At 54.1% G+C, this 22,863-nt stretch overlaps 1 protein-coding gene across 6 annotated transcripts in view; it reads left to right on the top strand.

Moving 5' to 3' along the window:
- The window catches only part of CAPZB (capping actin protein of muscle Z-line subunit beta), a 134,731-nt gene that overhangs the window by 79,662 nt on the left and 32,206 nt on the right, over positions 1–22,863 (top strand). For all 6 annotated transcript variants that reach the window (XM_023258222.2, XM_006934366.4, XM_006934367.5 and 3 more), the window contains exons 3-4: positions 14,537–14,658; positions 19,824–19,937. In XM_023258222.2, coding sequence (XP_023113990.1) covers positions 14,537–14,658; positions 19,824–19,937 — 236 coding nt within the window. The remainder of the gene's footprint in view (positions 1–14,536; positions 14,659–19,823; positions 19,938–22,863) is intronic.

Raw genomic sequence — 22,863 nt, 5'->3', positions numbered from 1 at the left:
GGCTGTCCGTTCAGAGCCTGGAGCCTGCTTCCGATTCTCTGTCTCCCTCTCTCTCTGCCCCTCTTCTGCTCGCGCTCTGTGTCTTTCTCTCAAAAATAAATAAACATTAAAAAAAATTTTTTTTTTTTAAACGTGAATAAAACACCTTGACGGCAGAGGTTTCCTGTTCACTGTGGGAAGTGCTCTTAGGAGGGAGCCGGTCCTGCCTGTCTCCTCCCAGGCCAGGGCATCCCCCTCTGTTGCACCAAGGGACCGATCACCAAGCTGCTGAAAAGGTGGCAGGAGATAGGACCGTGGGCTTCACTCTTGGTGAGAGTGTCAAGCCGAACGCAAACTTCTTGGTCACCCTGTTGGTTTCCACATTCTTTCCATTCCGGAGACCTGGGGAAAATCTGCCGATGCTCCACAGGCTTTGCAAATCTTTCCCTAATTAAAGGGCCTCCCAGCTGTGTGCCCGGCTCCTCTGCCTCAAATCTCTGCCCTTTCGTGTTTGTGTCTAAAATTCCATCTTTCCAAAATGTTGGCCGCTCAGCAAGTCTCCTTGCACGCCTGCAAGAGGGGAAATCCTTTCCTCTTTGGTTTCTGTTCTGCCGGGCACGGATTTGCGTCTCTTTGGGTTGGATCGTTCGTGAAGGCGCTCCGTGGTCCTTTCTGTTAGACTTGCTGGGTGCACATTGCCCCGGCACCGGGAGGTGGCAGTGCGTGCCCCTCGGTGCCCGTGCTGTTGCCCTCCTGGAGGCACGAAGGACAAGGGTATCGTTTGGGTTTCGTTCTGGGCAAAATGAACAAAAGAGCTCAGTCCTCCCGTGGTGCTGGCTAGTGGGCAGCAGTACTGTGAGATCAGGGAAGTAGTTCAGGAGGAGTCTGATCTAGGTGAGGATCACCGGTAGGTAGCAGGAGGCTGCGCTCTCCTGATGGGAAAAAGATACGCGGTTCTTGTCAGCTGGAGCTGGGAGGCGTGATTCATCAGAAACCCACAAAGACCCCTTCCTCGGCCTCGCCCTGCCCTAATGGAACTCCCTAGTCGGGGGTCTATCTGGCGTCTGCGTTTTAGGAACTGTGTGGCATCCTGTTGCCGGTGGACCCCTGGGAGCAGTGTTTTAGGTAATGTTTGGAGAGCCTCCACTGAGGAGGCCTGAAGAGTATCTCTCTAGATTAGGTCTTGCTTTCTGGTCGATGACAACCGTGAGACAGCAAAGTCCGTTGGAAAGAGATTCCGCTTCCCCAGGACTCGGAGAGTCAACAGGGAGGCCTGTGCAGCCTGGCAGGCACTGGCCCTGGGTGAGCAGTGCCTGGGTCACCCCTGTAGAGCGCATCTGGGACCAGATGGAAAGCACTTGAGAGCAGCATGGCGTGCCCAGCCTGTCTCCCTGACCTTGGAAATGGGTCTAGCACGTGGGCCGGGACCTGGAACAGCCTGCATGTCCTTCCGGGACCTGGGGTTTCTAATGTGTGTCCGTCGGCAGTCCCTTTAAGAGCGGATGACGTGCTCACTGCTGGTGACCAGGTCTCAGATGCATGACAGGGACGCTGAAGTTGATGAAGATCCTGTCATGGGCAGGAGGAAAACACCGCTTCCCTTTGGTGTGTGGAATTGGCGTGGGGGGCTCTGAGGGGGTGGGGGAGGTCACTCCTGGAAGAGAGAAGAGGGTGTAGTGTAGGTTCTGTGTACAAATAGAGAAATTTCTGTTCGACTTTGAATTCGAGTGTGGGATTGAGGGCGAAGCCCATGCAGGAGCCTGTTCCTTCTCCCTTGTGCTGGGTCTGGGTCCTGAGGTCGTGCACCTCGGAGGTGGGCCCAGCTCTTAGGCTCTCTTGGATCACACACAGTGCCTCGCTCAGTAGATGTTGTGTTCAGTTTTAGGAAGAACGTCACAAGCTTCTGATTAGCTCCAAAGGCCATTTCCTGGACGGTCATAGAGATAAGTACATAGGCTGTCTTTTTTTTTTTTTTTTTTAATATATTGTTTTTAGTGTTTATTTTTGAGAGAGAGAGACAAGAGTGTGAGCGGGGGAGGGGCAGAGAAAGAGGGAGACACAGAATCTGAAGCACATTCCAGGCTCTGAGCTGTCAGCACAGGAGCTCGAACTCACAAACGGTGAGATCGTACCTGAGCCAAAGTTGGACGCCCAAGCAACTGAGCCACCCAGGTGGCCCTAGACTGTCTTGATCTGTGAGACTTTGCAGAATCTTAAGGCTAAAATGAACCTTGCTAGTCATCTAGTCTGGTGGCTTTCAGATATTTCTTTAATGACTGGAATCCTCTTTCAAGCTAAATCTTAACACAAACACAAAACAGTCAGGCCCTCTTACCCTGTCACCCTGAGCCCCTCTCCACCAGCATCCCACCAGGCACCGCTTCTCTGCCTTGGAGAAGCAAAGGACCCATCTCATTCAGTTGGTCCATTTTAGAGATAAGGAAACCGAGGACCATCCAGTGGTCTATGCCCATTTCATTAAGGACCCAGCTCCGGCTTCCGGGCTGGTGATGCGTCCCCTACTTTGTGCTCTGTTTATTAATTTGTTTTGATGTGGGAAAGCTCTGGGTTATAAGGGTTGGTGCTCCAGTAGCTACTGTGAGTGAAGGAAAAAGTAACATTGCCTTTGGCCCCCGATGCCCAGATGCTTACTAACCCGGACTTCGATCATGTAATATATTCTCTGCTAAAACCCAAATTGGGGGCGCCCGGGTGGCTCAGTCAGTTAAGCGTCCGACTTCGGCTCAGGTCATGATCTCACGGTTCGTGGGTTTGAGCCCCGCGTCGGGCTCTGTGCTGACAGCTCAGAGCCTGGAGCCTGGTTCAGATTCTGTGTCTGCCTCTCTCTCTCTGTCCCTCTCCCGCTTGTGCTGTCTCTCAAAAATATATAAATGTAAAAAAAAAAAATTAAAAAAACCCAAATTGATATTTTTGCATTTGCATTGAACTTAGACTTCCCTGGATGTACCTGTGCTCTCCACCTGGGATATTCTCTCTTGATTTCTCCCTCTTTTTTTTTTTTTTTTTTTTTTTAACAACAGCTTAATGGAGATATAATTTATTTGCTGTAAGATTCACTCTTTTAAGGGGTACGTTTCATGGGTTTCTAGCATATGCACTGGGTGGTGCAGCCATCCGGATTCCATGCCATACTCCTTTGTCCAGGTGGGTGCCCCTTCTCCACCCCAGTCCCCCAGGCATCGCCGTGCCACGCTCGCGCTTCACTTTTTGTAACTTAGCTCCCGGCTAGCTCCTCACACGTCTGCCTGGACTCCCCTCCGAGGGAGCCCTGGGCAGCCCTCCTCTTCGTTTCTATGGCCAGTCCAGTACTCCCTGTCCATAGCACGCAGCACATCGGGACTTGGTTTGTGTCCCTCTCTCTCCTCCTATACTTTGAGCTCCTTGAGGGTGGGGACACTGTATTTAACCCCTCATGCACTTGGGTGGGTTTCATCTGGAACGTCAAATTTGAGTTTTATCTCTTAATGGGCCAAAGTGGAGAAACAGAGGAGCTCTTGATCCTGGAAAGACACAGCCAATGAAAGGGGACACATTGGTGCCTCCTAAGTGGAGCCAACTTCCCCAGAATTACAGATTTTTCTTTGTGCGTGGTCATTTTCTCTGGGTGACTCAGTGAAATTAAAACAAAACCTGATGAGGCATCCATCCAGTGGAAGGAATCCAGTGGGAAACATTGTGGCCGGCCAGCCAGGATGGTTTTTGTGCTAATGGGGGCGGGGGGCGGGGGGGGGGGGGGAAAGGCCCGGCTTGTTCCGGGCATGCCTCACATAACGTGGCACAACAGCGCTGGCCTCCGGCCCCGCTCAGACACACACACAGATGGCACGAACATTTCCACTTGAAAGGAACCAGCCACATCGCTGGAATTTTGCGAGACTGTCAGGGTTGTTTGGAAGTTTGTGGTCTTGAGAGTTTGGGGAGAATGTGTGGTGGAAAGAGCCGGAACTCTTGGCATATGACTCGGTGGCTGCATGACTCTGAGCCTCCGCTGCTGCTTCGCGAGGTCGTTGGCCTCCCAGGGTCGGCTGTAAGGGTCCCTGGAGCAAGGTGTACCGGGACCTGGCCCCCTGTGAGGCCTCGGTGGGGGTGGTGGCGTTGCTTTGGTCGGCGTACCCGCGCCCACTCTAGGAATCCTGTCCCTGTGCCGGGACGCATGGATGGGTACCCAGCGGTTTGTCCCCCCCTCCCCGCCATGCTGAGCCTTCCCGGACCAGCGGTGAAGAATGTTTCTGCGTTTCACCAGCATTGCCTGTCTGGTAGCTCACTTCTCACTCGGGCGGCACATGCCCTCTGTCAGTTCCCTACCAGGATCTCAGCATGTGCGTTTCCACGGTAGCCTGTTCGTAGCTTTAAGGAGGGCTTGCGCATGAAGGTTTTGCACTCGGGTTTTGTAAAGCCTGAGCCCGGGCCCAGACCCGAGTGCGCAGCGATGAGCAAGGGGGCAGATTGTTTGTTCACTTTCCACCCTGAGAGCGGCTGCTTTACCCTCAGGCCGTTGTGGGGAGGGGGGGTGGTTCACGTGGACCTCGTCATGCAAACCCCACTTCGGCCGGTTGCGCCTCTCTGCCACCACCCACTTGGTGATCCTTCCAGCTGAAATAGTTCTGTCCCATGGCTGCTCGCCAGGCAGCAGGCTCCAGGCGGCACCGGCCGAGGGGCCTCTTCTAACTGCAGGCCTCACCTGCATTGCTTAACCCACCTGTGCCTCGGCGTCTTCCTCTCTGGTCAGCGATAATTTGGGATGACAGTGACACCAGTGTGTCATACAGGGTTGCCATAATGATAAAGTAAGAACGTGTGTGTGAGTGCCCGGGTGGCTCAGTCGGTTAAACGTCTGACCTCGGCTCAGGTCATGATCTCGCAGTCCGTGAGTTCGAGCCCCACGTCGGGCTCTGTGCTGACGGCTCGGAGCCTGGAGCCTGCTTTGGATCCTGTGTCTCCTTCTTTCTCTGCCCCTCCCCTGCTCATGCTCTGTCTCTCTCTGTCTCTAAAAAATGAATAAATGTTAAAAAAAACGCCTTGTGCATAACCACTTAGAAGAACATCTACAGCTGCTAGGGTCATAGCTTTTTTTTTTTTTTTTCCTTAATTTTTTAAAAATTTTAGACACAGCTGTAGTGAAGGAGAGGGGCAGAGAGAGGGCGGGGGGTGTGGGGGAGAGAGAATCTTAAGCAGGCTCCATGCTCACCGTGGAGTCTGATGCAGGGCTTGAACCCACGACCCTGGGGTCTTGACCGGAGCTGAAATCAAGAGTTGGACGCCCAACCAACTGAGCCATCCAGGTGTCCCCAGGTAGTAGCTTTTAGAAACTGAAATAGAGGGGGCGCCTGGGTGGGTGGCTCAGTCAGTTAAGCGTCTGATCTTGGCTCAGGTCATGATCTCACCATTTGCAAGTTTGAGCCCCACATCGGGCTCTGTGCTAACAGCTCAGAGCCCAGAGCCTGTTTCAGATCCCGTCTCCCTGTGTCTGTCTGTCTGTCTGTCTCTCTGCCCCCCCCCCCACACTCTGTCTCTGTCTCTCTCAAAAAGAAATAAACATTAAAAAAAAAATTACAGAAACTGAAATAGAGGGTGGAGATCCCTTGTCCTTCCCATGAAATTACAGGGCCTTAGTGTAAAGATCACATTATCAACAAGTTGTTTTCATGTAGTTTTTACCTGGTCTTTTTCCCTGAAAGATTTGAAGTGATTTCTAAGAATGCAGCCAAGACAGTAATCCCTTAACGACAAAGACTGAGGAGGCAGGACCACGGAACATCCAGCAAGAGGGTCACAGCTCTCTGTCCACGCTTGTCTCCGTGTGGTCGCCACCGGGTGCTCGTCACATCCCTAGGGCTGAGAGCTTGAGTCTCCGTCTGCCTTGAGGGGCCAGCGGTCACAGGCACGCTCACCCTCGGCTCCAGCCAGCCAGCCCCCTAGCCGAGTCTCCAGGAGGGAGAACATTCTGGGAGCCTTCAGAAGATCAGAACTCGACCTGAGGGACCCTGCTGCTCTGCACTGGAGCACCATGTCACCAGCACGGGAAGCCCCGACGGTGTTAGGCCCCACCCTTGTCCTGAGGAGAGAGACCCCGTCCTGAATGTGTGAGGCCCCCAGCCAAGGCCTTGTGGCCTGGAGGAGCATAGGCCGGGGAGTCACCTCCTCTCTGAAGCTTTAGGGCTGCAGGGAACAGGCGGGGGTTCTTAGGTGCCCCGGGGAGAGCAGCCTCGGTCTGGATGGACTGTATAGGACACTGGGGCAGTGGGCTCTGCTCGGGGTAACTGCCTGCACAGGCTCCGAGGCCACAGTGACTTCTGTCTGGTGACTTTTCTGCCTCTGGCTTCTTGAAGGTGTTTGTGTACTGTGCTCTGTCCCTGGGGGACAAGGCCTTAATTAAAAGGAGCAGGCAGGTTAGAATGACCCTGAATTCTGTAGACTTGCCTCCACCAGATGTGGACTTGTAGCCCTGGCCAGGGAATGGTTAATTTAATTAGGCTCCGGCTGCCTGGTTCATCCCCTTCGGGGAAGCGTAAGGTTACAAATGGACAACAGGAACCTTGTGTGTTCGCCTGTGGTTGACTCACAGATAGTGATTTTAATTTTTCCTTTCAATTTGCCCTCTTTTTGTTCTGCCCTTTCCTGACCCTTCCTTTAGAAAACCGTTCTGGCCTCTTATTCCAGGCTGTGAGCTTCTAGAAGGCAAAGCCTCTGGAGTCTGGAGTATGAATGGCTGAAACCCAGCCCAGGAAGTTCATCTCTGTTATTTCTCTCTGGGGTGGTTTAGGGCACCTGCCTAAGAAAAGAAAAAAGGGGAGAGGGGGACTGGTTTCTTGAGAAAGTTCTTTGTCATTAATGGCATGTGAAAAATTCATTTCTAAGTAGAATAAAATATCTATTGACCAAAAACAATTTCCTGGTGGTAGCACTGTTTGGCCAGCTTTGTTCAGACCCTGAGGACTGTCCCCCAGCTAACAGCTGTGTGCCCGTTGTGAGCACGTACTTAGTCTGCTGGGGGCACTACAGGTACCAGCCTCTTGAATCTGAGCGTGCATGGTTCATCACGTTTTAATGTTTCCAAAATTGGGAAATTGTTTCAGACACTCAGTGATATTCTTTCTCAGTTGTGCATCTTCCTAAATAATTTACAGACTGCCGATGAAGAATAGTCTGTCCTTTCATTTGAGGGATATCATTCTTGGCGTCCAGTGATGGATGAATTAGAAGAGGGCTGGATCTGAAGTGGGAAGGAGGGACGGCGCCCCTGTGTGGGTGTGATTGGGAGTGCGGGGACGAGTTCAGCAGGTGCAAAGCTCCTGTTTCTCACCAGGCTCTATGCTGGGTGGTGGCCTTAGGATTTCTGCTGAGGTCCAGGCATGGCTGGAGGGCTTCATGTGGGCAGGGACCCCCGCAGCACAGCCCCTTCCCAGTGCTGGCTCCGTGTCATGGGAGGGGTGGCTTGTGGCCACAGATGATCCTGTCTTCCTTACGCTCGCCTTGTGGCTTCCTTGCCGCAGTCTCTGCCTGCTGGCTCTTGCTCCCATCACAGCGTCCCCTACCCCCCCCCCCCCACTTTCCTTCATTCGTGTGTCATCTCTTTGCCAACTCCCGGACCACTGAATCTCCACAGGCCCACCCTCGCCACCACTCAGGATGGCTCCTTGTGCACTTGTCTGTTCCCAGCGGCCGGAACAAACTTTGGGAGAGCAGGCTGCGTGGGTCCATCTTGTCTGCTGCCAAGTCTATGGCACCGAGCACATGCCTGGTGTGGGTGCTCAGCATCATTAAGTGGAATGAATCTCTCGTTGAGGCGGGTATTGTAGCCCCAGTTCTGAGGTTAAGGAAGGGTACGCTCAGCCAGGAAGCAGTAGACCGAGGATTTGAACTGGTGTTTGATTTCAAGGTTGGTGTTTTCCGGAAAGCCACACTGTAGGTTGTTTCCTCCACCAGCACTTGTGTCCCTAAAAGCATTCTCTTTAGTTTTAGCTCTCATTTTTATTTGTGTTCGTATTAGCGGAAAGGGGGGAAGGAGGTAGCCTTCGAAAGTAGAAAAGGGGCAGACTGTAGGCAGAGACCTCTGCTGGCCGCCCGGAGCCCCAGCGTCCTGACACCTCGATGCCTGGGAGCTCGGGCGGGGAGGGGAGCGGGGCCAGCCAGGCCTGTGCCCGGCTGCGATTCCGACATCACTCATCCGAGTGTGCGACCCAGCGGACAGGGTCTGTTTTCGATTCTTATCTCTCTGGTGGCGGGCTCTCGGCCAGCGGGCAGATCAAAAGATGGAATGTGGTCGTTTGGCCGTGTTTTTAAAAACTGAGGTACAAGGGTGCACTTCTTAAAGACGGGGGTGCTGTGAATTAGATTATCCGTGGAGTTGCACTGGTCTGGCTTTTGTGCTTTTTTAAGGGTTCATCTCAAGTTTCTTTTTCTGGTTGAACAATTGTTTTCAACATTAATAACTAACGGAGGAGGGGAAGAGGCAAAGTTGAACCACATGGCGGCACAGACGCGAACCTCACTTGTGGCCGGAAACTTCTGATTTGTATCTCTTTTCATGTGATTGCTGTTGGGTTAGATAGAAAAGCATTCAGGTTGGGGCGACAGCAAGAGTGGATGCACTTTTTGCCGACCGAGCCGTTCCGTATCTCCCGTGTCCTTTCCCAGACTGCTGGCGAGTAGTGCTGTGACTTTGGGCAAGTTCTCAAGGCCCCGTTTTTCCCGTCTTTAAAATAAGGATTCTGTAACTGCTCCACATTTGGGGTGCCTGAGGCCTAGAGGAGGTGGTACCAGGAGAGTTTGTAATACAGTGCCTGGTGTTGGCTGTGACGGCCTGCTTGTCTTGATCCTCGGTATTAAAGGGTCACCTGTGGCTGCTGCTCAGGGCGTCCTCGCCTGTCCTTTACCTTCTACCCCCTGGGGTTTTTTCTCTCCCTGCCCCAGCTCACTCTTCCTCTCCCCGCCCCCTCCTCCAGGGCCATCCTCCCCCAACACCAGGGAGCCAGATGATGATGTCACTAAAGAGCTGGGTGGTCCCTGGGGTGTGGCCTCAAAGGAGTCTATGCAGTGGAGAAGTTGAACCTCACCACCAAGGGTGGCCAGAACGCTGTCCTTGTTTTCTGTTCCAAGTCACTGGGAATTAAGTTTAAATCCCCCCAGCAGCCAGGATTGATCTGACACCTTTGGTGTTATCTGAACGTTCCTTCCAAAGGCCGGGAAGCAGTTCAGATGTGCAGTTTGGACAGAAACCATCCGGCCCTTGGGTGTAGGCACCAAACACGTGTTCTTGCCTTCAGAGGCAGTGGAGCCGATGACACACGCAGCCCAGAGTGAACTCTTGGCTTTGTTTGGACCTGTCCTTTCATTTAAATTGCTCTACAAACTCCTGATCTTTGAGACTTAATGTGATTTCTTCCACTCTTCTAAGCACTTGACAGGACTGAGCGGGGGTAGCCTTGGGGTTGAATGCAGGGGGAGCATCGGTAAGTAAGCGACTGCAGAGAGAAACTGCCTGTATTCTGGGTTTTGGTATAACCTCGATCAAGATTAGTACCCACTTCCACAGAAGAAGTCAGCACACTTGCTGGAGCACTGGCCACACCATGCATTTCGTGGGGCTCGGCCTCAGGAACTGGTCTCTGCCTCTGTAGGCTCACAGCGCTCAAAGACAAAGAATGTTAAATAGCGAGGAAGGAGTAAAGTGATAGCCGATGGCAGTATTAGAACAGCCATCCCCAAAGCATTTGGGGTTCAGCTGACATCAGTGTTACTACAGGAATTCCAAAGAACTTGGCACCTTGACAAAGAAGTCGGGTTTTGGGCTGGGTTCTTAAAAAAAATTTTTTTTAACGTTTAGTTTTGAGACAGAGACAGAACATGAAGGGGGGGAGGGAAAGAGAGCGAGGGAGACACAGAATCCGAAACAGGCTCCAGGCTCCGAGCTGTCAGCACAGAGCCCGACGCGGGGCTCGAACTCACACACCGCGAGATCCTGACCTGAGCCGAAGTCGGACGCTCAACCGACTGAGCCACCCAGGCGCCCCGGGCTGGGTTCTTAAGGGTGGTAGGGTTTGAGAGAAGGGGATGGGTTGCCAGGTTTGGCAAATGAAAACGTATGCCCCATGTTTTTGAGATTCGTGGTGTATCTGAAATTAAAAATTAACCGCCTGATCCTGTATTTTCTCCAGCAACCCTATATGGGGGGACTTGTCCGGTGGAAGAACGCATGTGCTAACTTGCACGTGGAGGGAGTGCTGAACAGGACAGGATGGTGTTGGGAGGCTGCAGGCAGGAGTGGGGGGTAGGACGGAATGGAAGTCAGACAGGTGTGGGTGGTGCCAGATCGTGACTAACGCACCCTCGAGCGGCTGCGCTGGTACAAATCTGTGGATACACCGTGTCATCCACACGTCTCAGTCCCTGTGGCGACAGGAAGATGATTCTTCCAGGGCACTTTGTCTTTGACCGGAGAAACAGGACTGGTGGAAGGGACTGGAATACAAAAATACGGTCCAACTTGAAAGTTTACCCAAAAGGCGAAAATTGTGCTTGCCTGGTTGAAGAATCAGCCGGCCGTATCACGTCCCAGATTCTCTTCACGGAAGGGCACGTCCCTGCGCCTTCAGGAGTTCTCTGTGGTTTCTGGTGCACTGCCATAATTTTTCAGTGACAGTTTAGATGTATGTTCTTCTGGTTAGTACCTGGCCATGGACTTTAAAAGCCCCAGTCACAAGGGCAGCTGGATCTAGGAGCTCAGATAGTATCACCCGCTCTGCCTCGCCCAGAAGCTCACGCAGATGCTCTCCTGAGGCCTGCCGCAGCCCAGGGCCCTCACCCCCACCCCCGCTTCCCTGGCAGAGGGAATATAGGCCGTGTATCTGCCCCTGGAGAAAACTCCTAGGAAGGCCCCATCCCTGAGTAGGCCGGGGGCTGAGGCTCTCTGGCTGCCCGTGGGCAGCGGTGGAGAGGGGACGTCAGCCCTGCCACGGGCTTCATGGGCTTGAGAAGCTTTGTGGCCAGGATAGGAAAGGTAGGCTGGGCAGGCGACGAGAGTGGCTCTTGATGACGGCTGGTACCACAGATCCTTTGCACTGTTGCCTCAGCTTTGTGCTCTGAAGGACAGGACGTCCGAGGTGGGAGGAGCGGACTCCCTTCCGGTTCTTCACACTGACCTTGAAAGTTACCCTGATCTATCTACTTTGACAGGCAGGGAGGGCTGGATCCCATTTTCTAGACCAGTGGCTGCCACGTTTTTTGATTTCACAGGCCAGAAGCACTTTTTTTTTTTTTTTAAGGTGGGGGTGGGGAGGTCCCAGGAGAAAGAAAAACAGAAAAAGAAGAGTAGGTCACTGAGTTCCCAACTTGTAAAACAAAACCCAAGTAAACGTCTCATTTCATAACAGGCCGCCGTCCGCCTCCCGGGTAGGCGCCCGGCGTGTTTGCCAGAAGAGCAGGGGCTAGAACCCGGTCTCTCAGTTCTCAGTCTTGCCCCCGTTGCTGTGTTCCTCGGGGTCTGTATTCATAAACCGCTCCCCCCCCCCCGCCCCAAACTTTAAAACTCCAGTTCTCTGTCTAGGGCTTTTCCACCATGTCATGATTCAGGTTTGAGATTGTCTGGCCGGAACCACAAGCAAAATTGGTCGCTGGCATCCATCAGAGTTCAGTTCTGGACGACAGATTCTTTTGATGAAGATTCTTGCTGCACACCAGCTTATTAACTTAGAAACAAAGCTGATTGGTGTTTGGGAGGCTTCGCTTTATAAAATTCCTCCCTCCCATGCAAATCTCGAGAACTCACTATGCCTCTGACAACTGCCGTAGGCACTGGGGATCCAGCAGTGAACAAGATTGAAGTCCCTGCCCTGGGGAAAAAAAATCGACATTCTAGGGAAGGGAGACAGACAACAAATAAATTTAAAAGTCACTTCAGTTAGCATAAGTGCTAGGAAGAAATTATGGAGGTACTTCTGATCCACGGATTCACCTTTTGGATGGCAGTGAAGTCAAGCCCGTTTTATACCAAATCCCATGATCTTGTGGGCTTCCCTGTGTTGGGGGGTGGGGGTCCCTGCAAAGCAGCAGGACTGGTGGGGAAGGGGAAACAGCTGGCTCCAGGCAGAACTGCAGGTAAGAAGAACTGGATTCTCAAGGGTCCGTTTTTATCCGGATCCCAAAGAGGCAGTGCGGTGGATCCAGGTGGGACCTGGACTGGCGCTGCCATCAAAGAGTCACAGAGCGCAGATGACCGCGGGTGCGGAGGGGGGAGGGCGGGCGCTTCCCTGTCCAGTACTAGTGTGCGTGCATGTCCCCGTGCTGGGCACTGGCTGGAATGCTGAAGGCATTGCCTCCTGTGATCCCCCAAATCTCGATGAGCTGGTTCTCTTATCCCCACTTGCCAGGTAAGGACATTGAGACGTAAAAATGATTTGCCCGAGGCCACAGGGACGGTGGAGTCGGGAAGTCGCACTTCAGAGCCTGGTGGCTTGTTCTCTGCCACAATCCGGGATGAACTGGCCAGCAGTGCCAGGGGCGCCAGCCAGTTAGAATGGGGTTCTTGACAGAAGTCAGGGCCCCGGGTGTGAGCTGGTCCAGCGCATTCAACGGTGATGCTTAGGGGAGGGGCTCATCATGCTGGGCCGGCGCAGGTGCTCAGGGCCGTTCCTCTGGGCCTACAGCAGCAAAGCAAGACCACCTCTAGATCCCAGCGGCCTCGGGCGGAAGCTGTTAAAATCTGCCTTGCCGTGGCTGGGGCTTTCTTCCAGGCCCCGTGGCCACTGGTTTCTGAGCAGGGGGTGGGAGCAGAAGGGGGTTATTTGCCACCACAGTGTGCTTTTGGCGTGCACTGTCCTTCCACTTCTGTGTCAGGGTTACCATCAGAGGTGGGGGCAGGGAGGCGGATTTCTGTGGCTGCTGCCTGCTTCTGGTGTGGCCCCTGGGCAGCTTGGTAACCCTGGGCCTCGGCTGTCTGTAATCTGGAAAATGGGGGTAATACATGCCTACTTCACAGGTTGTGTGTGAGCTCTCAAGTTGACCATCTGTACTCTTGACAGGCCATGATACATGACAGACACTTGGTAGGGGGTAGGATGTTACCGTCACCAAAACTAACTTTGATTCGCCAGCCCCGTTTTGGGGCGCCTGGCTGGCTCAGCCGGTGGACCATGAGAGTTCTGATCTCAGGGTTGTGAGTTTGAGCCCCACATTCAGTGTAGAGATTATTTTTAAAATAAAATCTAAAGAAAAACAAAAAAGGAGGAAAATAGCCCTGGTGTGTGTGGGGGGGGGGGGGGAGCTGGACACAGGTGGTGTATAGGAGTTAGTGGTGCGGGCATCTCTTGGGGGCCTAGGTGACTGGCAGGGGTCCACGTAGAGGGAGCCTCTGCCTCACAGAGGCTGGAGTCTATGCGAGACAGGGTCACTGTCTTCCAGCTGTGCCAGCCAGGGCCTTACAAGCTGCCCGGAAGCACCGTGGGGCTCAGCAGGGGTTCCCGGAGAGGCCCCGGAGGCTGAGTGTTCCCTGGGGTGGCAGTCTCCCCACCACCACCTTTCTGGAGGCGATAAGGGTCTTCTGGAGGGACGCGGGAACGGCCGCGGCCGTCTGCCCCCTTGCTGAGCCGCTCTGCTGGGTATCTTTGCCACATGATTTAACTTTTCCATTTGGAAGGGCTGTTGGTGCAGTTGGCAGCCGCTTGCCTGGTAAACGATATGGTGGGGCCTCCATAAACCCAGGCCCATGAAAGGAATAAGTCAGCACATTGAAAATACAGCATGGAAGTGACTCAGGCCTGAAGGAATCCATTTCAGAAAGTGCTGCCATCGCTTCCTGGAATATTTTGGTGGAAATTGATGTTTGAGTTGGGAGGAGGAGGAGGAGGAGGAGGAGGAGAAGGCCAGCGGCCTGGTTACCAGTGGGGCCACGTGTCAGAGTCGGCAGCATTTGTCATGGGGTTCAGGCCCTGGGGCCCTCTTTCTCGGTGACATGGCTCCCAGTGGGTCCACCTGAGGTAAGCCAGCTGGAGCTCGGCACTGGGGGAGGCCGGTGTGTAGCTACCTTTGCAGCAGGTAGGGTCGACTCCGCCAGCCAGCCTGGCAATGCTTGGCCGGGGGCCTGGAAAGTATTGGAAACTCCACCCAGCATGGGAGCCTGTGGGAGTTCTCCGGCACGGACGGGTTATTCTCAGAGTTCTTTGGATTCCTGTGTATTTCAAATGTTTACCTTCTTCTCGGGACTTGAGCTTGTACTTTGCCCACCAGAGACCAATAGCAAGCATATACATACTTAAATGTACCAGACCACCCTGGCGACCAGGTAATTAACGCTGCACGCAGATTTGGAAGGAAGGCTGTGTTGGAAATCACGCTCCGCTGTAACTCAAGAACAGGTTTCTTTATGGAGGGACACAGTTGGTGTCAGACACATGTGGAAAAGAAAAGAACAGGCCCATAATTCTGGCAGAGTACCAAGGGCCAGATGTTAAATGTGCTGACCACGACGTGGCTCTAGCCAACCTGGTTTTGACGTGTTGTTTTAACCCCCCGGTTCTGCCTTTTCCTTTCTTTCTGCCAGGTCCCCAGTCTGTGTGAAGATCTCCTGTCTTCTGTTGACCAGCCCCTGAAAATCGCCAGAGACAAGGTGGTGGGGAAGGATTACCTTTTGTGTGACTACAACAGAGATGGGGACTCGTACAGGTGAGCTCCCACCCCGAGAATGTGGCAGGCATGGTGGGCCGGAGCCCGGGCCGGGCATTGCCACCGGCCCAGCAGCACGAGGACCACTGAACTTGGACAGTCTCAGAGCCCACCGGCCTTCTTTCTCCCTGACTTTCCTCCCTCTCTCCCACCCTTCATCCCTTCCCACCATCCATCCTGCCATCCGGTCAACCACTGGGGTGCTTGTGGGGTGCCTCCAGAAAGCATTGGAGATTCAGCAGTGAGCGAGGGCCCCTGCCCTTCCAATCTAACAGGAGGTGGCTGTTGTTACAAAACAGTAATTGCGTTAAGCCGTGCCAAGGGCAAGGTATAGGGTGTGCATGTAACGGGGATCTTGAGCACGAGGAGGGACTGCTTCAGTGAGGGATGTTGGGAGGCAGCTCTGTCCACCAGATCCACAGCTCTCCTTCCTCTTGCCATCGCCGTGCTGAGGGCCCTACCCAACGAAGTTGACGTTGGCCCCTGCATTGGAGAATCGCCACTCCGGAACAGGAGGTGCACTTAGCAGCTGGTTACTGTGTGATGTGATTCATGCGACCAGGGCCAACCAAGCTCATTCGGAATTTGCAGGTAGCCTAGAAGAGGCTGGGGAAACTCCAGGAAAACTTCCTGACGGAGGTGATGTCTGAGCTAGGTTTTAAGGGTGTCTAGGCGTTCTTCCTGTTAAACATCAGGAATCCCTAAACTGTCCAGCATTTCTGTGATGGATTGCTGTGTGCATTGCCTTGGAGGATGGTGGAGGAATGCAGCCTGCTTTAGGTTTATTTGGAGGCCACACAACCTGGGCTGAGTCTTACAGCTTCGGCCTGATGTTCTCTTGGGGGAGGAGGCAGGGGCTGAGACACGGAAGCAGGGAAAAATTACCTGGAGTCACAACGTTGGCTCCAAACCAGCGCTGGCCCCTGTAGCCACAAGGCCTTTGACAGATGACTTACCATTTCTGGCCTTTAGCGTTCTCACCTCTAACCTGGAAATCGGGGGCTTTGTTCGGCAGAACGCGTGGTGACGTCTCTGTAGGCCTGTCCTCTGTGTGCCGGCACTATTTAAGTCCCTTTTCTATGGAGCTTCCGTCCCAGTGAGGAAGCCAAGTAGCAAATGCAGAAGTCAACCGAGACACTGAAAAGTGAATCGAGAAAATACAAAAGGAGAGGCAGGATGGAAAGTCAGGGACGGTACTTCTGTTAGTGGGAATGTGTGAAATGAGACTTGATGAGAAGGTTCGGTCATGCGCGGGTCTGGGGGAAGAGCGTTCTGGGTGTAAAGTCCCTGGCTGGAGCTGCGCTGGTCGGGCTCAAGCTTGACAGGAAGGCCGGGGTGGGAGTTGAGGTCAAGGGTGCGGCAGGGCAGGTCCTGCAGGGCCTTGAAGGACGTAGCACAGAGCTACGAGGGGTTAAAAGAAGTGACACAGGCCAAGTGCTGAATGGCACAGAACCTGGTGTGAATTACGAAGATTTCATTGATACTGACTTTACGGAGAGACGAGACAAATGTTTTACAGTCGTGCCCCCTTGCCAGCTTCGATTGGAAGTTAGGCCAGGAATAGATTTTGGCCCCGTCCAGACCAGAGACCCGAGTGGAGGTGGTGAGCAGCTGTCCGACTTGAGAGGCCCGTCCCGGGAGTAGAGTCAGCAGCGTTGTTGCGGGGCCGGGGCGTGGAGGAAGCAGCAGTGAGGAGGGATGGGGAGGTGGGGGCCGCTGCAGACTGAGATGAGGAGGACTGTGGGAGGAGCTTGAGATGTCCTTTAGGCAGGACGTGGAGGTGGCAGGTAGGCTGCGGATGGCCTGGAGTTCCTGAGCGAGGGCTGGACGAGGTGGAGATGCCTGGAGGTGCTGTGGCAGCCGGGATGGATCGGGCTCCGCCCTGAGGGGCCAGTCCTCGCTGGAGAGGGTTCCGAGGCGGTGCCGAGTGGTCTGACCGGGCGGCACACCGCCAAGGGACAGGCGGCCCCTCCAGGCACAGGGTTCAGGAAGCTTCCGGGAAGAGGTGGCCCTCGAGCTGACTCTCGCTCACTCGATGTCGCCATTGTATTTCTCTTTTCCACCTGAAAACTCCAGTCCGCTGTGTGCGGCAGCTGGTCCCCGGCAGCCTGTGGGACGGCTGGAATTGTTTCCATATCCAGTGTCCGTGCCGGGCTTCCCCGGTGCCTGCAGCCCCTCCAGGTTGCCCCGCCGGCTCCCGCCTTCCTGGGGCACCTCCCGGGGACCTCAGCCAAAGAGGAGCCCAGGGTGTTCAGGGCACAGGACTTCTTTTCCCTTTTTCCCTTCTCGGGGTACAACTTCAAGGTCGGTCTTCTGATTTCTCCCCACACATTTCCATCCCAACTGTGTTTGATCGTTTGCTTAAATAAGATCCTTATGGCGTGACCATTGCCAGCAGCACTGTTTGAAACCTGTTAGCTCAAACAAAAAGCATTCTCTGAGGGAAATGAAAGGCCTGACTTTTGAAATCTAACCGTTCCTGTCCATCTGTCTTTTTTCAAATGGCCTCCATTTAAGCTCTTAAATGTGTTCTGAGTGCCCCTTCCACTAAGAATATTCTGGGTAATGTTATGATTTTTTCCCCCAGCTACAATTACCCCGGCTCCAGGACTAACGGCTTCAAATGCTGTCGTCTGTGAGCCAGGAGAAATGTGAGTTACAGGCTTCTTGAAAATTCCAGGCCCCCGGTCTGCAAGAGAGATGGGCTCTGGTGTCTAATCAGGTCACCTCCAAATGAAAGCCAGTTGGAGAAGGTCTTCCAGGCCCGCAGGAAGGCGATGGCTGTGTAGCTGGGGAAACGAAGGTCAGGCCCGGGAGTATTCTGGGAAGTCTTGAAAGGGGCACGTGGGGGGCAGGGAGGGGGGCCTCAGATTCTCTTCCACTGCATCTTTGTCTCGGGATCTGCTGCGAGGCCGCTGTTGTTCCTCAGAACGAGCGGAGGGTGGCTCCTTCTCTTCCGGTTGGAGGGCCACCAGCAGAATCCCCTTGGGTCCTTCTTTCCCACCCCGTGCTGTAAGGCTTCGGCCCATCACCAGTGCTCACCACCTGGGAGCTCTGTGCTGGGCGCAGGGACGTGAGGAGGCCAACGTGGGCTCCTTCCCCAGGCGCCCTCGTGGCCTGGAGGAGGGAAGGCTAGGACTGTGGCAGCTGCAGAGATAGACATCTGTATGTGAGAGTGGAGGGTGTGTGTGTTGGGGGGGGGGTTTATTCATTCTCTTAAAAGCTTAAGTGAGCATGTGGTTGCATGCCAGCATGTTCTAGGTGCTTAGCGGACAAAGAAGACAGGAAAGACTTGCCTTCTTGGAACCTTGGTTCTGGAGTTGGTTGCCTGAATGAATTCAAATTAAGTAAAATTAAAACAGAGCCCCTCGGTTGCACTAGCCACATCTCAGACACTCAGCAGCCAACCCGAAGATAGTAGCCGCCATTTTGGTCGGTGACAATAGAGAACATTTCTGTCGCGGAGGAGAGTTCTCTGAGCACAGTTTGGGGGAATGAAGAACACGTGCTATAACAGTAAGAACAGACACCTCAGCCACGCTCTAGAAGGGAGAGGCCTTTAGGCAAAGATGAGAGGGTGCTTAGTGTCTGCTTCACAGCTGCTCCCTAAGCTAGATGGGTCCTGGCTTATTGGATAACTCTTCCCTGTGCTGTGTGCCCAGTTCAGGGTGATCACAGAGCTGGCTGCTGGTCAGGGGGCAGAAGGGAGCATCTTACCCCGTTCTTGTGAAGTCTCTGTTCCAACAGAGAGGAAAATGGTGCAGAGGAATGGTCAGCTTGGAAAGAAGGATTTTCAGACTCCTTGCTTTCGGCGTGGCCGGGGCTACTACTGCCTAGAGCCCCCTTTGGGAGCCAGGCCGATGACTCTTCCCACGCTTGCCCTCTGTGGCCCAGCAGCCGAGAGAGCTGGGGCCTGTGTGCAAAGGCAGCTGGAGGAGTGGCCACCCAGCTCCCTCTGGTTCCAGACTTGTGATTTGTTAGTGATGGTGCCCAGGAGGTGGGGGGGGGGGCAGTGGGGGCGGTGGGGTGCGCTTGTGATTTGTTTGTGGGGGTGCCCAGGAGTGGGGGGGGCAGTGCAGTCCCCTGGAAGAATGAGGCTTGTGCACGGAATTCACTAACACTGGGGTTCTGAAGACAGCGATCCCTTTTTTCCGTAAATCAATGCCAAATTGAAAGGTTCTTTGGAACTCTGTGCGATGCAAAGGTTGGTTGTCAGCTGGGGGCGACGTGGAAAGGCGGTATGCGTTTCTTATGGTGGAGACGTCAAGGGGATTCTGTCCAGGAGCGGGAAGGACTTTGTCCACAGCCCGTGGCACCCGCACCGCCCCTCCGTTCCTCTCTCCTTTTCATTCTCATTCTTTCTCTGAACTCCACCTGCAGGAATTCATGATTAGGCACTTCCCCTGGAACCCCCTTTCCAGTACTCTCTGTCATTAAGTGCTTTCCTGATGAGGCAAAATACTTTTTTTTTTTTTTAACGCGGGAAGTCTTTGGGCTAGAAAAAGGCTGCCTCTCATTACTTGGCTGTCTTTATATGTGCCCGTGGTCTTGGATGCTGGGAAGGCTGTCCTGTTCCCATGGAGAACAGGACCCCTCAGGTTTCCTCACATGTAATCAGCAGTTCCTCTGGGGCTGAGTGTCTTGCTGCATCCGTAACGGACAGCTCCCTTCTCTTATCTTTAGTTGTGTAGGCAGGTCTTTGGATTAAAAGTTTATACAGAACTGCCAGCAGGTCCGAGAGGCGAGAGGGGCGTCTGTTGATCAAACAGGGAAATTAGAAAAGGGGGAAGAAGGTGTCACACCGTTGGCACTTAGTACATGCCAGGCTTTGGTCTGGGCACTCGGTGTGTTTTCTCCTTCGCTCCTCTCAACAGCCTTCTCGTAGCAAATGGTAGCCTCATTTTATACACTCGGAAAGGGAGGCTCAGAGAAGTCAAGACGCTTCCCAGAAGTACACAGCTGATGAGAGATGGCACTCGAGGTCCGTGCCCAGGCCTGTGTGCCTCAAGCCCTTGCTCTGCAAACTCCGAGCAGGGCCTGGAAACTGCTGTGGATAGAGTGACTTTGCCTCTGAAATGTCAGGCACCTGGGGCTTGGGCTCACGGCTCACGGGCCGTGTCTTCCTGGAACGATTCATGTTATTTCTTTCCCTTCCTCCCCTCCAGGTCACCATGGAGTAACAAGTATGACCCTCCTTTGGAAGACGGGGCCATGCCTTCGGCTCGGCTGAGAAAGCTGGAGGTGGAAGCCAACAATGCCTTTGACCAGTATCGAGACCTGTGAGTTCCTTCCTCCCTTTGCACTCCAGCTCTTGCGGCTTCGATTAGTAAATCACAAAAGGGAAGTGTGACCAGGCCAAACAGCCTTCCTTGAATCTGTCACCTGGCTCGCCTAACCGAGTAAAACAGCACTCACGGCAGGACGCTGGGTGTTCGTTTGGCGACCGGGTCGGTTACGAGTTGACTTGGTCGGGGGTGGAGCGCTGCCATGCGCAAGCCCCCCGTGCGGGTCCCGTGTTGTGCTTCATAATAACAGCAGGTGCCACTGGGGGTGGCCACTTAATCGATCGACCTTGCAAGGAAAGGCCCCAGAGAAGGTTAGCCTCTGAAGCATTTTTTCCCTAATCAGTAGAATCTCACTGTAAAAGTTCTGTGCTGAAAATAGAGCACAGCCGTGAAATACGCATTGCCCCAAATTGGGTCATTTCAGAGAGGGATCCGCAGAGGTTTCTGTGAAGGGCCCGAGAGCAAGTTAAATTTTAGGGTTCACAGGTCACTTAAGTGTCTGTCCTTTAGTCTCAGTGTTTTCTTTTTGTATATATCGTCCTCTAAAAACCTAAAAGCCACCTCTTGAGCCTTGAAGTGGGTGGGATTTGGCCCTCGGGCTGTTTGCCCACCCGGATCTAGGCTGTGGGCAAGAAAGTGGAAACGAGAAAAGCAAAGCATCCGAACCGCCAGAACCGTTGTCCGGCAGCTGGTGGCGGTACACGCGCTGTGGCGACTGCAGGACTCCGGTTTTCAGACAGTCGGAATGGGCTTCCAGCTCGCAGCAGATTTGCTCCAACACATTTAACAAAGAATTTCTTTCAGAAGCTGGCTCAGGAGGAAAAGTGACACTTCTCAGGCATACACGCACAGAAAATCCCCGTGACGCTTAAGCAGACGCGTGAAATACAAAAGCCCGGCTCTAAGGAAGCCGGGAACAGGTGGCCTGAAACAGTTGGGTCGTCCCTGAATGCTTCGCCGTGTAATTCACCGTATCTTCGATATCTGTCACACGCCAGTAGTTTACGTACGTTACCTTTCGTCCCTACAAGAACTTCTGGGGAAGAGGGCTGTCCCTTCCTCACAGATGAGACCGTGGGCTCCACGGGATGTCGAGGCAGAGAGCTGGCGCGTGAGTCCGTGTTTGTTCCCACAAACGCGAGTTACTGATTTTCACAGTTAAAACCAGTCCTGGTGTTGAAAGTGTTCTCAAGTCCAGAACCACCCCGCCGGAGACCTGCTGCTCGTGCAGTGAGGCTGGGAGGGGGACGCACCACTGTCTCCTCGTGTATCTGTAGTTGGTTTTTACTGCCACCTTTCCCTCCGCCGTCTGCTAGGAGGCCGGCACGGCTCTCCTACGAGAACTCCCAAGTGGAGTCCGTCTCGTGCTGTGGGGATGGTACTGATAATGAGAAGGCAGTGATGCGCGGTGGCCAGCCAGTGACGGTGTGAGCGCTGTGCTCACGGCCTCGCCGGACTCCCCGCCGCCCCCCCCCCCCCCCATCTACTCTCCAGAACAGCCCGCGTGAAAGGATCGTCCCCATTCTGCGAGTGAGTGACTGGTCCAGAGAGCCGAAGTACACTGCCCAAGTTCACACAGCCAGTGAGCAGTGGACCTGGGATGTAAAGTCATCCTTGTCCAGAGTCCAGAGTCTAGAGTCTGTTCACTTACTCACCCGGCACTGAAGGTGCCCGCCAAGCACTGGGGGTGCGGCCTCGAACGTGCTAGACCATGTTCCTGCCCTCTCGAAGTGTCCACTGTGGGAAGACGGTTGTGAGCAGGTACCCCGCTGGGTGGTGGGGCAGAGAGTGACTGGCTGCTTTAAGCGGAGCTGTTGGGAAAGCTTCTGCAGGACGTGACCTTGGAGCTGAGGTCTGATGCCCGGAGGGGGCCAGCCACGCCCGAGCCAGGAAAGAGCAGTCTGTCAGGCCGCTTGTGCGGGCGCCTCTTGGATTCTCCAGGGGTCAGAATGAGAGTGGTTCTGATTTCTTTTGGACTTAAGGGTTTGAGGGGCGCCTGGGTGGCGCAGTCGGTTAAGCGTCCGACTTCAGCCAGGTCACGATCTCGCGGTCCATGAGTTCGAGCCCCGCATCGGGCTCTGAGCTGATGGCTCAGAGCCTGGAGCCTGTTTCCGATTCTGTGTCTCCCTCTCTCTCTGCCCCTCCCCCGTTCATGCTCTGTCTCTCTCTCTGTCCCAAAAATAAATAAACATTGAAAAAAAAAAATTTTAAAAAAAAAAAAAGGGTTTGAGTTGTGATTTCCCGAATGAAGTGATTCAGACTCGTGGCCTTGGTCCTGCCCTTTTGGGGCAGACCTAGGGAAGGGCCCAGTTTTATCTCTGACTTTCTTCCCCCCTCCCGTCTTGCTGGTTCACATATGTGATGACACGTGGTCATTGTTAGGCGTGTGCCTTCTGTGGGGTCTTGATTGGCCAGAGCGGTCACCCCGCTCCAGTATAGCGAGGCCTGGGACTCCCTCCCTGGGGGTATCTCCTCACGGCATCTCCTGAAGAGACTTCCCTTCCTGAGCAAATGTTCACCTGAAGGTGTCTGTGAGCCTGTGCCCACCTCTGGAGGGGTGTTGACCTGCTGTGGGCTTGAGACGGACTGACAGGACGGCTTCCTGCACCCGAGTGGACAAGCCCAGACCCTGAGGTGCTGTGGCAGGCATGGAATCCAGCCCAGAGGACGCACCTCTGTCCCCAGCAGCATCTGTGTGCTGCTGCTAGCAGGGAGGAGAGAGTTCCGGGCCTCTGGGTGTGGGGGGTGCGGGGAGGCCCGCCTCTTCCCGTGTGCCAGCAACCACAGGCCACCACACAGGTGGTGATTAGAGCTGTCACTGGGGACCGAGAGTCGTGTTTCAAACCACCCACTGTTATCAGAGTACTGAGGACACTCTCTCCTGAGACCATGTGTGAGGAACATTTTCCCAGCTGGACCA

Source organism: Felis catus, chromosome C1 (genome assembly GCF_018350175.1).
Source record: "Felis catus isolate Fca126 chromosome C1, F.catus_Fca126_mat1.0, whole genome shotgun sequence".
Taxonomy (NCBI): Eukaryota; Metazoa; Chordata; class Mammalia; order Carnivora; family Felidae; genus Felis; species Felis catus.
The sequence above is the reverse complement of the archived record's forward strand: the minus strand, read 5'-3'. Positions and strand labels throughout refer to the sequence as shown.